The sequence below is a fragment of the Pygocentrus nattereri genome, chromosome 20 (genome assembly GCF_015220715.1).
Source record: "Pygocentrus nattereri isolate fPygNat1 chromosome 20, fPygNat1.pri, whole genome shotgun sequence".
NCBI classification, from domain to species: domain Eukaryota; kingdom Metazoa; phylum Chordata; class Actinopteri; order Characiformes; family Serrasalmidae; genus Pygocentrus; species Pygocentrus nattereri.
This window is the reverse complement of record NC_051230.1, coordinates 24,213,962-24,230,852: the sequence shown is the minus strand read 5'-3', so window position 1 is coordinate 24,230,852 and position 16,891 is coordinate 24,213,962. Positions and strand designations below refer to the sequence as shown.

Genomic DNA, 16,891 nt, shown 5'->3' with positions numbered 1-16,891 from the left:
TTAAAAGTTTCCATTATAAACATTTATTATTAATTTAATGTTTAGTACAGGGAGACCATCAAACATAATTAAGATATATTAAATGATTTGGGTTTATAAAGATTATATAGACAAAATGAAAGAAAATTAAAAAGTTGTAAGATACTCTTTCACAGAATCAAAACACCCCATGGTAAGAGATCACTTGTAGTAGTCAGTACATATGCTCTCTCCTCCACCACCATTGTAACATCCTCATTTTGACCATGGAATACAGCAGTGAAAATGTTATGTAACATATTTAATAAAAACAACCCTAAAAACCTGAGACTGAAGACCAATGAGAATTCTTCATTGCTCCATCTAGAAATGGTCTAATCTATAATGAGACGTGCCCCTAAACCAAAATCGTCTGAGATGAAATGGCAAAACGGGCAATTTTTAAGAGATTTTTTTGAAACCAACAATGTTCATGTAATGTAGTGTGTCTCTATGTGATTAAACATGAATAAATCAATAACGGAACAAAAACAAAAACAGCATAGATTTTCAGAGAACTGGGAAACATGAGTAGCAAGACACATTGACCAAAACCTAAAACAAAACAACAAAAACACCACAAAACAAAATACCCTGTGTTTGTGCTCTATTTAAAATTAGTAATGTAAATCACACTAGGTCTGACCCATCTTTCTTCTTTCTCTGCTTAAACCATCCTAGTCATAACATTCCTCCATTTCTCACTGCGGAAGAGATATTTAGTAGTCACACCAGGAGCATAGTTGGATTGCCACTTTTTCCATACAATCAAATATTTTAACTATTATTTCAGTCTTATTATATGTAATTGCTCTTAATCAATACCTCTCTATTTCCTATAAACTCCAACTTATTTCAGTTTAAGTCTAATGTACATTAAGTTTCTTACTTTGTGTCAAAACAGAGGTTAAACTGAGCAGTCTAAGAGACTTGGATTAAGAAAACACAAGCATTTTGTAATCTTGAATATTACAATGATTAATTCTTTGTAAAATATGTCGATTTTATGGAAGACTATTCTTGGATAAGCATGTGTCATCATCTTAATATTAAAAAGAAAAAGAAAATCACTAAGTTCATGATCATTTCAAGTGTACACAATAGTTTTAGTAAAGTCAAATACTGAACCCAAATAAGTGCAGCCTACTTTACACACCCCAGTCCTACATCACCAATATAATACAAAACATACCCAGAGAAAATAAACAAAACATAAAAAAAGCAGTAACATCAAACTTTCAGGCTGTATTACTGACCCAAAGAATAGCTTTATCCACCATTACATTCTTTACATTGTTAAACAATTTATGTCGATGATATATATTCATGTTTAAAAATATTCTTGTATAATGTCTGAGATTCAACTCATTAGATTCAAAGTCTTAGTGAGTAATAAAGGGATCTTACAGATTACTGCATCACTACTCCATAGTGCAGATTTAAAAAAAGCTTCTAGCTTACCTCTGTGAGGAACATTTAATAAACAAGGCATATTAATAATTTGTTTAATATGGTAGAATGTAAGATAATTAGGCACACACAAGGAGATGGGCTTCTTAAGACGATTTAAACCTGGCTTAAAGCAGGATGAATGTCAATCTGAGATCCAGGTTCGCCGATCTTCATCCACAACATTTTTACCTGAACTGCAAGAAAAGAATCAAACATTTAAAACTTGCAAGATATACAACAAACCCATCTTGAACAGCCTACGGCTTTCGCAAGTATGAAATCTCAAGCAGGTGCCTGTTCTAAGAGCTTTCACTTTGCTTCACTCAACTTAAGTCTAAATTTTATCCTAAGAAAATTTGAGCAAAAGGCTGGGTTCAATAAACAAAAGAAAAAAATCACCCCGAATCACCAAGAATCACCCTGCCTTGAGGAAGGCTGCTCTTTATATTGTCGAGGAGTCATTCCCAGTTTCTGGGAATTTTTCTGTTAATGTGTACCACTTACAAATGAGAAAATGTGATGTCCTAAGGATGTCAAGCAACATTAAGGTAAAGCACTTTTTCACGGTTAAGATTCACAAGTCAGTGGAAATTTTACCATGTTTTTGGGTGGAAGGTTGGGTTTCTGAGCGAGCGCTGGTTTCTTCATTAATGCAGGTTTAGAGGATTTGGGAGAGGAGGGGGCAGTTGGTGAAGGGGCATGCAGCCCATTGTCTTGGCTTAGCTGTTCCAGAGGAGCTCCTGCGATCTCATAGTGCTTTTTTCGCAGCTCTCCCAAACGCAGGCGCTCATTTTCAAGCATGGTCTCCAACTCCAGGACCTTCACCTGAGGGAAGGGTGATCGAGTGATAAATGTGGTTCAGATTAGATCTTTGCACACATTCCTGCTTAGGTTTGTTCTAATAAATGTACAACAATATACCTGGGACTCCATCTCCTCTTTCTTCAACTTGATCAGAGACATTCCAGAAAAGTCCATTGTGTCTGTATATACAAGCACAAAAGAGTTGCAATTAACTTGTGACATATTCAACTTACAATTGTTAAACAAACCTTTGATGTGAACCAATCAGCAATTAAAATTTTTTTTGCATATTTTACATTTTATGTTTTGTTTTCACTTTACCTTTGTCCTCAATTTGCTCCTGCCCTGTCTTAGTGGAGGCTACCACATTTGCAGCCATCTCATTCACATGACGAGAGGCTTGCTGAAGACTGGACAACTTTTTACTTCCGCGATCTGCCTTCACCTGTAAAAAACGATTTCCTTATGCTATATATTTGTCCATCTCAATCAATTCCAACATTTACACACACATTTTCTATACCGCTTATTTTTCTGGGTCACAGGGGGTACTGGAGCCTATCCCAGTGGTCACTGGCCTGAAGGCAGGATATACCCTGGACAGGTCACCAGTCCATCGCAAGGCAGACAGACATATACATAGGCAGACAGCACTACCCTCTACATATAATACCCACAGTGGTATAAGTGAGACATTGCAATGTGTATAATTCAACATTGAAAAGGGGGTAAAAGCCTGGAGAGTTTCTTCACAAATTAAATAAAGCACAAATGCTGTATACCCTTCTGTTTAGCCATAAGAAAGTTACACGGCTTGACACTGACTGCCTTAAAGAAGATGGATGGATTGAATGCAGAAAAATCTTAGACAGAAAGTACTGGTAACTCCAAACCTTAGATGCTGCAACCAGCTGTGCAGTGCTCGCAGCAATCTCATGAGAACACACAATAAGCTCTTCATACTTGCCCGTGTGTAACACCACTTTATCAGCAGAGTCACTGACAAAGAGAGAGAGAGGAGGGGGGATAAATCACCATGCTTTTACTGCAGAGTGCAACAATTTCACAACACACCAGAAAATACAAAATATTTATAAAATGTTTTGTAATAACAGATGAAATTACACAATCTGTAATACCAGAAAAATCAATCAATTTTGGCAGGAATACCTACACCATCTGTGTTGCCCCCCAGCCCACTGCCTTGGCGGCAGAGATAAGCCCCTCGGTCCAGCGAGAATTTCGAGCATAAAACTCCTTCACTGTTGCTGCACCCTAGGGACAACAGAAAATGGCCACAGGGAGCTTATTCAAAAACAAGTGAAACATACTAAAACGCAGGGAGAAAAGATGATATTAAAAAAACGATATTAAAAAAAGAATATATATACCTGGCCTTAAGAACAACACTACTACACTCTTACTGTTTAATATAATTACACAAAGCCTATGCTTACTTATTATGAAAACATCTATACTACACCAAGCAAAAGTTTGAAAAGACTTACTAGTAATAGTATCTTAATAGACAGTAGATTTTGATGACTTCCTGATCACTTAATATTTCATTATGTGTATTTCCATAAGTAAATCATCATGGATGAAAGCAGAGAAAAATAGAAAATGGAAGTAATGTGGACAAAAGCCATTTCAGTCTAAAGCCCAAATTAGACTAAAATGCATATAATACCATACCAAGGAGCATGGACTAAGGAGATCAACTTAACTTCTTGAACCAACGTGCACAGTACCCTTCTGGGGGTCATAATGATTCAAGCTAGAGACATGATGCACATATCAGAAGACTAAGCAGACTCTACACCCTAACTAGTCAGCATCATCAACCTGCGACATCAGCATCAGCAAGTTATGTAAGAAGATTTACAATATGTCAATCTATATGTACAAGTACAGATTTGCTAGTTTGAAGGTGCAGAGGATCAGAGTGAGTCTGATGAGATGTTGATGAGGTGGTGATTGTCCATGGAGATGATGACTCAGAGGTGCAGTGACAGGCCTACAGACCGATACACCAGCACTACTGGCTGTTCAGCAGCCTGATGGCCTGGGGAAAGAAACTGTCTCGGAACCAGCTGGTTCTGGACTTTATGCTTCTGTACCTCCTGTGGAGTCCTTCAGAATCCTCCTGGTCTTCCTCAGGCAGCAGCTGGTGTATAAATCCAGGAGGTTTGGGAGCTGGACCATGGTGATGTGCTGGGCTGTCCGCACCACCCTCTGCAGAGCTTTCCGCTCAATGATAGTGCAGTTTCCATACCAGGTAGTGATGGAGCCTGTTAGAACACTTTCCACAGTACATGGGTAGAATGTTCTGAGGATGCGGGAGTTCATGCCAAACCTCTTCATCTGCCTGAGGTGGAAGAGGCACTGTTGAGCCTTCTTCACCACCCGTGTGGTATGTATGCTCAATGTCAGTTCCTCTGAGATGTGAACACAGAGGAACTTTACGCTGCTGACCCTCTCTACCGTGGCTCCGTTGATTGTGATGGGGGTGTGCACTCTCTTTTGCTTCCTGAAGCCTGCTATGAGCTCCTTGGTCTTGTTGACATTGAGAAAGAGGATGTTCTCCTGGCACCAGTGTGTCAGAAAGCTGACCTCTGTAGGCCTCGTCATTGTCATTGGAGATCAGGCCAACAATTGTGGTGTCAGAGCAACCGAGTGCCAGTCATTTAGAGCATTAACCCTGGCTGCCTTTGGAACTGGTGCAATGGTGGCCAGTTTGAAGCACACGGGAACAACTGAGAGTGAGAGAGAGAGGTTAATGTCTTTAAACCCCTCTGCCAGCTGATGTGCACAGGCTTTGAGAGCGATCGCAGGGTTCCCGTCAAGCCTGGCTGCCTTGCGGATGTTAATGCGCTTGAAGGCTCTGCACGCGTCAGCCAAGGAGATGGAGGGAAGTGACTCCACTTTAGCCCTGTACTCATGTTTGGCTCCTTTTATGGTCTTACAGAGAGCATAGCTGGCTTATTTATACTAATTATACTAATTTCCTGAATTAAAAGCAGCGGTACACGAGTTCAGGGCATCACGGACCTCACATGAGCCATGGCTTCTGATTGGAAAACCATGAACTGTTTTTGTGGGCACAACATCCTCTGTACACTTTGCATATCTCTGTGCATATAGTAAATATGCTGTGCTGATAGTAAATATGCAACTCAACTTGAATTTAAAAACAAAGCCTTCTCTTGCTTCTCTTGCTAGACATTCTAGACAAACACTTTCTGGAAAATGTCGCACTTGTTTCCAAAATCTTTATTAGCAAAAATTTATAAAATTTGGCAGGCAATAACTAAAATTTGAAGCAAAAATTTGCCAAATTAATGGAGATATCAATATTCTTTTAGTATTTACATGTCAAATAATGACACATCTGAGTAGCCCGGTGTCTCCTGAAAACAACAGCATATGTGACAGTCTAATGTAAATATTTCATAATTGTAATTGACCAAAATATCAAAAATATGCAAAATTACCCAAGGGTACTAAGAATTACTTGACATATACTGTCATATACATATACCTCCTATCACAATCTATTTCAAAGATCAGAAGCAAAGGAGGAGACAAAAAAAAGAAAAGCAGAAAAGGTATGTAACAATATGCAAAAACTACTACTAAGACAACCTCATCACTTTCATAAGGTTATATACCCTCAATGGGTGTTATGTTTAAACGATATCATCTGTCTGTTAAGCACCTTGAGCTTGCTGCTGCTGGTATGAAAAGGCCTTTATAAATAAAGATACTATTATATTTAATATTAAATACATATAATAATCAAGCTTTACAGCAGAGGTACAGTGAAGAAAGAAAAATATTAGAACAAGGAGGTGAAATGCGTTTTTTGTTATGTATACATATTGTACATAATACGTATTGTTATGACTATATAACAAAAATAACCCTTTTCACCCTTACTGTCCCAATATGTTTGCCTTTCACTGTACATAAGCCAATCAGTTTAGTACAGCACATGACCATGTACATGAATGCCGCATGAACACTGAGTTCCCATGACTAAGCACAGAAGAGGCGCTGCTGTTTGCTGGTGAAAGACTTGTTTTTTGCAAGATTGTTTGTATGGCAATCTTTATGCTACAGCAATATAACAACAAGAAGTTCTCAAAACTGAACAAGAAAAACCTTCTAATAAAGCTATTGAAAGAAGTAAAGTAAAACTAAGTCAAACTTAAGAGCTGGTTTGTTCTACCGCAGAGAGCTTATATGAGAGAAACTGCAAAAATATTAAAAGAAACACACATGTGCTCTAGATGTTAATTGCTGCAAAGCAACACCTGGAAGACATCAGGTATTAAGACAAAACCTAGTCCCACAACTGTATATACAGAAAAAGTCAAAATTACCCTTCCACTTTCCACAATCTCCTTCTGCAGGTCTGTGGAGGAGAGTATCAGGAGCCGAATAGCCTGTAAGAAAGGGAAACCAAAGTGCATTAAGGAAGAAAGAATTTAGATGAGATTGACAATGAAAAAAAATGCAGATTATCACCAAATATCCTAAGATTTAACATTCAAATTCAAAATATGCTAACATTCAGCAGTGAAAAGTATCTAAAAACGATCATTTCTTAGTATATGAAAGTTAACTGCTTTACACTGGAGTTTGGCTTTTTAATTTTTTTGCTTCTCAAGATCTCATAACTGCACTGAATGCAGACATAACCTTATAATTCTAAGCTGACAATATTTCTAAAAGAGTAGAGCTGATCGTTATTTGAAAACTTCCATCTTACCTTCATGAGATCAGTGCAGCTATTCAGTATTCTAAAAAGGCATACAATTGGGGAAAAATAAAAAATAAAACATCAAGTTTAGCAACACAAACCTGAGACTTTTACTCTAATAAATAAATAAATAAATAAATAAATAACCTCTCATTCACTTCCAGTTTGACTCCTTCAGTGTCTCGTCTAGCCTGATTCATCATTTCCTACAGGTAAAACATTTGTAATTAAACAACCTACAAGTATATCAACTTCAATATCATGTTTAAAATACCAAATGCTCCTTCTCCCATAGGAGGTTCCATGACACAGATGACATACGACACAGCACAGATTCCATTCAAGTTCAAAGCACTTTCCTGATGTGTAGGCAAAGTTTTTACTACCATACAAGCTGAGGGTAAAACAAACAGCTATTAAAACTGGGCCTGTATTGAGTGACTCTATCTAGTCTTTGCAATCTGATAGCTTCTCCAACACAGGTTGAAAAGTTAGCTGGGAAGTCATGCTTGTGGCCTCTCCTGTTCTCAAACTTACATCAATCCTCCTCACAGCTTCCTCTATAGCAGCAGAAGTGGCAGCCATCTCTTTATCTACCATGTCACCCAACTCATCCTTTCCAACATCCATTCCTTTAGGCCTCAGATCCTGAAGAAAAAAAAATGAGAAAGACGGATAGTAACCTTAATATATGTTAATATATGTATATAATTTAGACTATAAAAGTGGATGCATGTTAAATATGCACATTTAAGCAGCAACTGATGGCCCCATTCTGTAATCATATACCCCCTGTGCACCTACATGTGAAATTTGTGGACTGCACTGGTCCTGGTTCTATTAATTTGTGCACTGGTCATGTGACTGCGAATATGAGGAGCACAGTTCAAACTCAGTTTGGCAACAACGGCAGGGGATGAGAGTGGATGTTTCCACAAATGGAGATACTCTCATTATTGGAATTTATTTCACACAAAGACCAAATTATTTCTGTGAAGCAGCAGGAATGAAGGTACGGAACTCAGGGCGAAATAGAGAGACTCGTAGCAAGACACAAAATTGAGGAAATGTTACCACTGTCTAATGTAGAGTCGCCATCATTTAGGCTAGGAGTCACTGACCCACCTTAAATGCTGCCTGAGGTGGCAGAATGCAACTGCTGCACAATTTAAGGTGGAACAGGAGAATTCAAATGAGAAGCTGACTTCAGCTTCGCAACTTCTTGGTGTTTGACCGTTTCTTTTGGCAGATTAATCGCATCAGGAAACCAGCTGGAGTAATTCTAAATGCTAATAATTCCTTTCGTCCTTTTCGTTAAAACTTCCTCTTTGCCTTTTCTTTAGCTATTAGCCAGGCGAGACTGTCTGTGTTGCTGTGTGACCAGTAGTCCATGTGCCAGCCTTCAGGGTTAAAGAGTGAATTAGCAGTTATAGGCTGAGCTTTATTTTACTGCAAAAGAGGATTATTATTTAACTGTCGAAGAAAAATATAATCCAATAAAGGCTTCTATCACTTAAATATATATGGACTTGTTAAGAGAAAACAGTAATACAAAATATATTGAAATTCATTTTATACATATGTAATATTGCTGTTACTGGTACATTTTGTTCCTAAATAACCTAAATAATACATTTTCCAGAAAGTAATGAGTAAAGTAATACCAATTTTAGTTAAGTAATGAATAATCAGCAAGGCAGCAAGTATAGAATAAATGTCACTTTTGTTATGTTGCTTTTTATTTTGCTCTTTTCAATTCTGCCTCACCTGTGCAATCCGCAGGATCTTTTGTACCATCAAGCGAATAGAGGCAGGGTCAGCCCTCTTTAAGGATGCTTTAGACTTCAACTCCTCCAGGAAGCGCAAACTCTGACTAGCACAGCCCCTGCAGCTCTCTGTCAATCCTGCAGACACCATAAATGACAGATCAGTCAAGAGGATTACTAGTAAAATCCATTAGAACACAACTGGCACAGTACAGCAAGTTTACAAATGTAAATTTGTACATTTTATGTGTCTGTGTGAGAATTTGGAATTCAGAAGCCATGTTTGTGGCGTTTGCACAACTGAGTGGTAAATCTTACGGTCAGCATGATCAGTTGGTGCCATGTGTGCTGTTGCACTCCCATTGATGATGGTGTCAGCAGTCAGATGAGAAAATTGAGCCAGAGCCCTTAACAGAGCGCCAGCATCTGGATCAGACACAGAGAGAAGAGAGTATAATACACATAGCCAGACACAACAAAACTCAAATTAGATTTGGAGAGAGTAGAGCACATACATGCTACGCTCTCATCTACTTGTGGGGCAGCAAAATCCTTAATAATACCCAATTATATTATTGAATAATTAATAATATTTCAGAGGGGAAAAGAAAAAATATAGGAACAACAACAACAACAACTCACCTCCCATATTCTTCAAATAGTGGGCATGGCCTTCCTGCACTTTATCAATAGAGCCCAGTGTGGCTTCTGCACGGCTTACAAGGTAATCTAGGAAAGAATATGAGAAGATATTACGTTTCTTTGTCTTCTTTACCCTCATAATGCTCTACGCATCACATCCACAACTAATGTTGCGAGCAACCCAGAGTATTCTTGGTCATTTGTCAAAAATAAATGAAAACAAAATGCAAAGTTGTTTTTGTAGATTAAATGGCTGGTATCCTCACACAGTGTGCTTGTATCTTCTGACTGAGATTTGTCTTTCTGCTGGTAAAGGTAGGCATTGAGGTAAAACTTTTAGCTTAGACTCTGTAAGCCACAAGGCTGTATTGTTCACCCTAGTGCTCAGTTGTAATTACTAGCCTAAGTGTGGCTTCAGGTTAGCCAAATGTATGAACTGCAGGGGATGAGCTACCTGAGCTTCAACACTGGCTAAATATCACTTTGTAATTCTTCGTTTATCTCTTTTTGTTTCCAGTTTTGAATGTCTAACACTACCAAGAACTCAGCGACTCCAGCAGCCCTGTCCTCTGCCTTTAACTTTTCCCATTCTCCGAGAGACTGGCAGGGCTGGAGCCTCTTCATCAATTGATCCCGACTTATACTCTTGGGTGACTTCAACTTTCCATCGAACAAGCTGCTGTCATTTTGCCTCCTTCCACTGCTATTATCCTTTGACCTCACTCATAACCAGACACCCCAGACACACATAGCAGGCAATGTTCTGGACCTGATATTCAGCAGACCTACCCCAACACTGGATGTCACAGTAACCTAACTTCACTGGTCTGATCACCACTTTCTATATTTCACACTTTCCCTCCCTGCTACTCCTGTCCATACCACCCCTTCATACTCTTCTTTTACTCGGCATAACCTGCACTCCCTTTCTCCGTCATCTCTTACTTAAACTATCTTAACTACCCAACCCCATCCTGAAGCATTTTCTTCTCTAACTGGACTCAGCTACAAACACTGTCCTTTCTTTACGCTCATCTTTTCTCAAAGTAGCAATTAATTTAAAGTCACACCTCTTTTTACAGCACTCAAGTGAGCACTAAAATTTTAGCAATTATTGAAATGTATTGTATTGCACTTTTTGTTTAATTTGGTATCTTTTTTCTAGGTATCAACATAGGCTTTCGTTTCTAGTGATATCTGAGCTCAGGATTAGCCGTTTTCTCTAACCTATTTCTAAACTACCAAAGTTACTTTCTCTGAGTAGGAAACAAAGCACTTTTCTGAGTTGCCCTGGGTAAGAGTGTTTAAATGCTGTGAATTAAATGTAAATATAAACGTAGTTTGTGGTAAAAGTAAACACTTTAGGTGTGGACTCTACTTTCATTTTTATTGAAAAGCTATTAGTGTTGCTTTTTATATCTGACCTATGCATGAATAAAGTGTACTTTAAATTGTCAAATGTTTACCTGAATGAATTTTTGCACTGTGTATGGATTCTCCATGTCTGGAAATGTATATAAGTCGTAATACCTGGTGAGCTGGTGCAACGGATATGCAGAGGGTCATCCAGTTTGGCCACAGCATCCTGAATGATCATTTCTGCTTCAGCCACTGTACCTTGCAGCAGGGCAAATTGCTCCTCCAACAACTTCTTCTGCAACAGCTCCTCACGACTGACCTGCAGACATACACATGACAGACATTAATTGCTTTGATGCATTTTATGGTATTACTTCACAGATAATAATAAAGCAGTATCTGTAGGGAAAATGACCATCAAGACATAACTGCAGACCACAATCTCACAACTGCTCTGATTATATGTATTTTAAAGGCATCTAAAGCATCCAGCTTTGTCTTCATTTCCATGCATATTACCAACATTGTACAACAACAGAGATTCCAGCTTATGAGCTTCTAATCTGTCAGCAAATTGAACAAAAGCCAGCTAATTACATTAAAACACTAAAATGGTTGAAGATAGTTGATGGTTGCTAAACTGTTATTTAAATGTTGCTAGGCGGTTGCTATGGCATTCAAGATAGTTCTTATGGTGTTGCTAAGTGCTTGATATGGTGTCCCAGGTTTTTGCTAAGCTGTTGCTAGGTGGGTGCTATGCTATTAAATATACTGGTACCCTAAATCCACTGCTTTCTTAAATCTTGTGCTACCTTAAATTCATTGAAACCTTAATTGCCTCATTATTTTCACTGCTAGCTTAAATCCACTGACACCTTAAATTTACTGATACCCTAAATCCACTGCCACCTTAAATATTAGGCTACTTTAAATCCACTGCCACCTTAAATTCACTGCCAGCTTAATTTTACTTATATCTTAAACCACCGCCACTTTAAATTTGTGATGTGTGTATGTGTTGAATGTGAGTGGTTTATGTGCTTGTGGTATGTGTGTGTTGTGCAAGCGTTCGAATGTGTATACATGTTTTAAATGTCTGTGGTGTGTTGATTATGTATTATTACCGTTTCTAGTGTTGTCACTATTTTATTGCTGTTATAGCTGCTTTATGACTGTTCTATTTCTATTATGATTATTTAAGTTGTTATTACTATCATTATACTATCACATACTATCATTCAATTTTAACTACTGTTATTACTACTGTTATTGATGTGCATTAGGCCGTAAGTGTGAGTCTATGTGCATGAGTGTGTATGAGTGTTTGTGTGAGAGATGCGCATTGTGACATTACTTGTGGCAGTTGGATTTAATGTTTCACCATTCATTTTTAACAGGAAAAAGCACTTTTACAAAAATCGCACATGGGATCAGTCCAAAAAGCATAGGTGCACTACCTATATATGAGGAAGATTTGTGCAGAATTTGATGGTTGAGTGTGAAAAACTCTGGACTGTTGGCTTTTCCAGGCCAACTTAATAATAAGAAGAAGATTACAAGGAACAGTAAGTTGGCTTTTCAAACCCAACCTAATAAATAGAAAGATTTCAAGTTTGTAAACAAACTTCAAGTTGGCTTAAAAGCCAGCTAATTTGATCTATGAATGATCTTTTTACTAAAACCGTATGCTGGATCAGTCCAAAAAAGCACAAGTGCACTATTCCTGCATATTAGGAACATTGTGCAAAATTTGGTGGTTGTATATAAAAAACTGTGGACCGTGAAAAGTTCATAAAATTTGAGCACAGAATAATAAAAATGACTAGAAAAGGGAAAATTCATGAACGAACTTTAAATCAGCTTGAACAGGCATGCTAATTACGTTAAAACATTAAAATGGTAGAAGACAGTTGATGGTTAATAAAGTGTTGATAAATTGTTGCCAAGTAGATGCTGCAGTATCCGACATGGATGATAAAGCGGTGCAAAGTGTTACTGTAAATGAAGTTCCACCTTAAATTTAGTGCCACCTTAAAAGAAGGTCCACCTTAAATTTTGAGCTACGTTAATTGCAGTTCCACCTTAAATTCAGTGCCACCATAAATTTAGTGCTATGTTAATTGTAGTTCCACCTTAAACTCAGTGCTACCTAAAAACCTAAATCATCTGGGCCACCTTAAATTTAGTGTTATGTTATAATTGCAGGTCCACCTTAAGTTCAGTGCTACCCAAGTGCAAATCCGCCTTAAAAGCAGTTCCACATTAAATTTAGTGCTGTTAATTGCAGTTCCTCTCCATGGATCACCACCTTATCGTGGTGGAGGGGTTTGCCTTCTTGAATTATCCTAGGAGCTATGTTGTCTGGAGCAAAAGCTCCAATGATGGGAGGGGCAGTAGTAGGGGTTGGGTGCTTTGTGGATCGGGCAGTGTCCGAAGGTGTGGGCCTTGGCGTTCTGATGCTTGGTTGCTGAAACTGGCTTTTGGAACTTGGAATGTTGGAATCCTTGAACCCGGTGGTGGACACCCCATGTGAGAGATGCCATCAAGCTGAAGGAGGAGTCCTACCGGGCATGGTTGGCCTGTGGGACACCAGAGGCAGCAGGCAGGTATCGACAGGCCAAGCGATCTGCGGATTCAGTCATCGCCAAGGCAAAAACCTGTGTGTGGGAAGAGTTTGGTGAGGCCTTGGAAAGTGACTAAGTCGGCTCCGAAAAGATTCTGGCAAACCGTCAGGCGACAGGGGAAAGCAGTGTGCCACTAGCACTGTATATAGTGGAGATGTGCTGTTGACTTTGACTGAAGACGTCATTGGGCGGTGGAAGGAATACTTTGAGGACCTTCTCAATCCCACCGACACATTCTCCAGTGAGGAGGCAGAGTCTGGGGACATGGGAATAGGCTTGTCCATTACTGAGGCCGAAGTCGCTAAGGTAGTTAAAAAGCTCCTTGGTGGTAAGGCTCCAGGGGTGGATTTGTCCAGAATTCCTCAAAGCTCTGGATGTTGTGGGGCTGCCTTGGCTGACACGCCTTTTCAACATTGCATGGAAATCGGGGGCACTGCCACTGGATTGGCAGACTGGGGTGGTGGTGCCTCTTTTTAAAAAGGGGGACCGGAGGGTGTGTTCCAACTACAGGTGAATCACACTCCTCAGCCTCCCTGGTAAGGTCTATGCAGGGGTACTGGAGAAGAGAGTCTGGCTTACAGTCGAACATCAGATTCAGGTGGAGCAGTGCGGGTTCCGCCCTGGTCGTGGAACACTGGACCAACTCTTCACCCTCTCCAGGATTCTGGAGGGTTCATGGGAGTTTGCCCAACCAGTCCACATGTGCTTTGTGGATTTGGAGAAGGCATTCGACTGTGTTCCCAGGGATATTCTATGGGAGGTGCTTCGGGAGTACGGGGTACATGGCTCTTTGCTACGAGCCATTCAGGCCCTGTACAAACAAAGCAGGAGTTTGGTTCGCATGGCCGGCAGTAAGTCAGACTCGTTCTCAGTGAGAAGGTCAGGGCTGCCCTTTGTTACAATTCTATTCATAATTTTTCATGGATAGAATTTCTAGGCGCAGTCAGGGGATGGAGAGTGTCCGGTTTGGTGACCTCAAGGTCATATCGCTGCTGTTTGCAGATGATGTGGTCCTATTGGGGACATCAGGCCGTGAACTTCAGCTTTCGCTGGATCGGTTTGCAGCCGAGTATGTAGCGGCTGGGATGAGAATCAATACCTCCAAATCCAATCGAGAGGAGCCAGCTGAGGTGGTTTGGGCATCTGGTTAGGATGCCTCCTGGACGCCTCCCTCGGGAGGTGTCACAGGCAAGTCCACCTAGGAGGAGTATGACTATATTGCTCAGGTTTGCTCTCGCTGTTCTAAGTGCCACCACATCACCGCATTTGAAAGCGGTGTTTCGTGCTTTCAGCCTTGCCCATACCTCACTGGTCATCCAAGGTTTCTCATTGGCCTGTGTGAAGATCTTTTTAATCACACTCACGTCCTCCATGCACTTCTGAATGTATGCAGACACAGACTCAGTATACTCATCTACCCATGTGTGATGATTTTCAGTGGCTGCTGCCTTGAGCATGTCCCAGTCCGTACACTCGAAGCAGTCTTGTAGTGTTTCCATAGCTCCTGCAGGCCAGACCCTCACCTGCCTCATGGTGGCTTTTTCCTGATCAGTAGGGGCTTGTATGCTGGAAATAGCATCACAGAGAGATGGTCTGAGGTGCCAAGGTGGGGGCGGGGTGCTGCCTTGAATGCCTTTTTGATGCTGCTGTTCTTTCCTGTGGTTGCAAAGTTCACATACTGATGGAAATGGGGAAGTACAGTTTTCAGATTGGCCTGTTTCAAGTCTCCCGCCACAAGGAAAACTCCCTCTGGATATGTAGACTGCATTTCGCGGATGGAATGGTAGAGAACATTCAGGGCTTCTCTGGTGTTTGTGCTGGGGGGATGAACATGGCTATAATGATGATTATATTGAATTCCCTGGGCATATAAACAGGCCTACATTTTACAGTCAGTAGCTCCACATCAGAAGAGCAGTGACTCAAGATTTTCACTGCGTTGTTACACCAGTTGTTGTTTGTGAATATGCACACACTGCCAACCCGGGTTTTACCAGTAAGAGGACTAGTTCAAAATAGGTCCAATTCAAACAATACGCATTTTTTGAAAAAAGACAAGAATTAGTGAATGACTTGCATTTGCAAATTTGTCATGATCGCCTTTCTGCATTATTTGATACTAATTGCATATTTATAACCTGTACGGTGTACGGTATACGGTATAAGACTTACTCATTTTAGTGTTTTAAAACATGAGCAGCGTCCCCCAGTGGCCAATATTAGTGACATTTAAATTTTGAATATGACAGACTCATAGATCCTGATCCAGGACAGCACTTTGTACAACCCCAATTCCAATGGAGTTGGGGCGTTGTGTAAAACATAAATAAAAACAGAATACGATGATTTGCAAATCCTTTTCAACCTATATTCAATTGAATACACTACAAAGACAAGATACTTGATGTTCAAACAGAAAATTTTACAGTTTTTTGCAAATATTCACTAATTTTGAATTTGATGCCTGCAACACGTTCCAAAGAAGTTGGGACAGGTGCATGTTTACCACTGTGTTACATCACCATTCCTTTTAACAACACTCAATAAGCATTTGGGAACTGAGGACACTGAGGAATTATTGAAGCTTTGTAGGTGGAATTCTTTCCCATTCTTGCTTGATGTACAACTTCAGTTGCTCAACAGTCCGGGGTCTCTTCATAATGCGCCACACACTTTAAATGGGAGAAAGGTCTGGACTGCATGCAGGCCAGTCTAGCACCCGCACTCTTTTACTACGAAGCCATGCTGTTTTAACACGTGCAGAATGTGGCTTGCTGAAATAAGCTGGGACATCCCTGAAAAAGAAGTTGCTTGGATGGCAGCACATGTTGCTCCAAAACCTGTATGTACCTTTCAGCATTAATGGTGCCTTCACATATATGCAAGTTACCCATGCCATGGGCACTAACACACCCCCAGACCATCAGAGATGCTGGCTTTTGAACTTTGTGCTGACAACAATCCAGACAGTCCTATTCCTCTTTGGCCCAGAGGACACGACGTCCATGATTTCCAAAAACAATTGAAATGTGGACTCGTCAGACCACAGGACACTTTTCCACTTTGCGTCTGTCCATCTCAGATGAGCTCGGGCCCAGAGAAGCCGGCAGTGTTTCTGGGTGTTGTTGATATATGGCTTTCACTTTGCATGGCAGTTTTAACTTGCACTTGTAGATGGAGTAATATCGGTTACAGAACGATGTCAGTTTTTAATGCGGTGTCGCCTGATGGATCGAAGGTTATGAGCATTTAATGTTGGTTTTCTGTCCTGTCGCTTACTTGCAGAGATTTCTCCAGATTCTTTGGAACGTGTTGCAGGCATCAAATTCAAAATGAGTGAATATTTGCAAAAAACAATAAAGTTTATCCAATTTGAACATTAAATATCTTGTCTTTGTAGTGTATTCAAATGAAAATAGGTTGAAAAGGATTTGCAAATCATCGTATTCTGTTTTTATTTA

General features: G+C 39.9%; 1 protein-coding gene across 1 annotated transcript in view; it reads right to left on the bottom strand.

The window, feature by feature from the left end:
* Positions 1 to 16,891, bottom strand: part of hip1rb (huntingtin interacting protein 1 related b) — a 67,663-nt gene continuing 50,772 nt past the window's right edge. Inside the window, exons 19-32 of the mRNA XM_017716294.2 lie at positions 10,978 to 11,125; positions 9,448 to 9,534; positions 9,124 to 9,231; positions 8,807 to 8,943; positions 7,577 to 7,687; positions 7,187 to 7,245; positions 7,049 to 7,079; positions 6,660 to 6,722; positions 3,449 to 3,549; positions 3,168 to 3,273; positions 2,596 to 2,719; positions 2,392 to 2,453; positions 2,068 to 2,295; positions 1 to 1,664 (exon numbers count right to left, since the gene is read on the bottom strand). Coding sequence (XP_017571783.2) covers positions 1,656 to 1,664; positions 2,068 to 2,295; positions 2,392 to 2,453; positions 2,596 to 2,719; positions 3,168 to 3,273; positions 3,449 to 3,549; positions 6,660 to 6,722; positions 7,049 to 7,079; positions 7,187 to 7,245; positions 7,577 to 7,687; positions 8,807 to 8,943; positions 9,124 to 9,231; positions 9,448 to 9,534; positions 10,978 to 11,125 — 1,374 coding nt within the window. The 3' untranslated portion in view covers positions 1 to 1,655. The remainder of the gene's footprint in view (positions 1,665 to 2,067; positions 2,296 to 2,391; positions 2,454 to 2,595; positions 2,720 to 3,167; positions 3,274 to 3,448; positions 3,550 to 6,659; positions 6,723 to 7,048; positions 7,080 to 7,186; positions 7,246 to 7,576; positions 7,688 to 8,806; positions 8,944 to 9,123; positions 9,232 to 9,447; positions 9,535 to 10,977; positions 11,126 to 16,891) is intronic.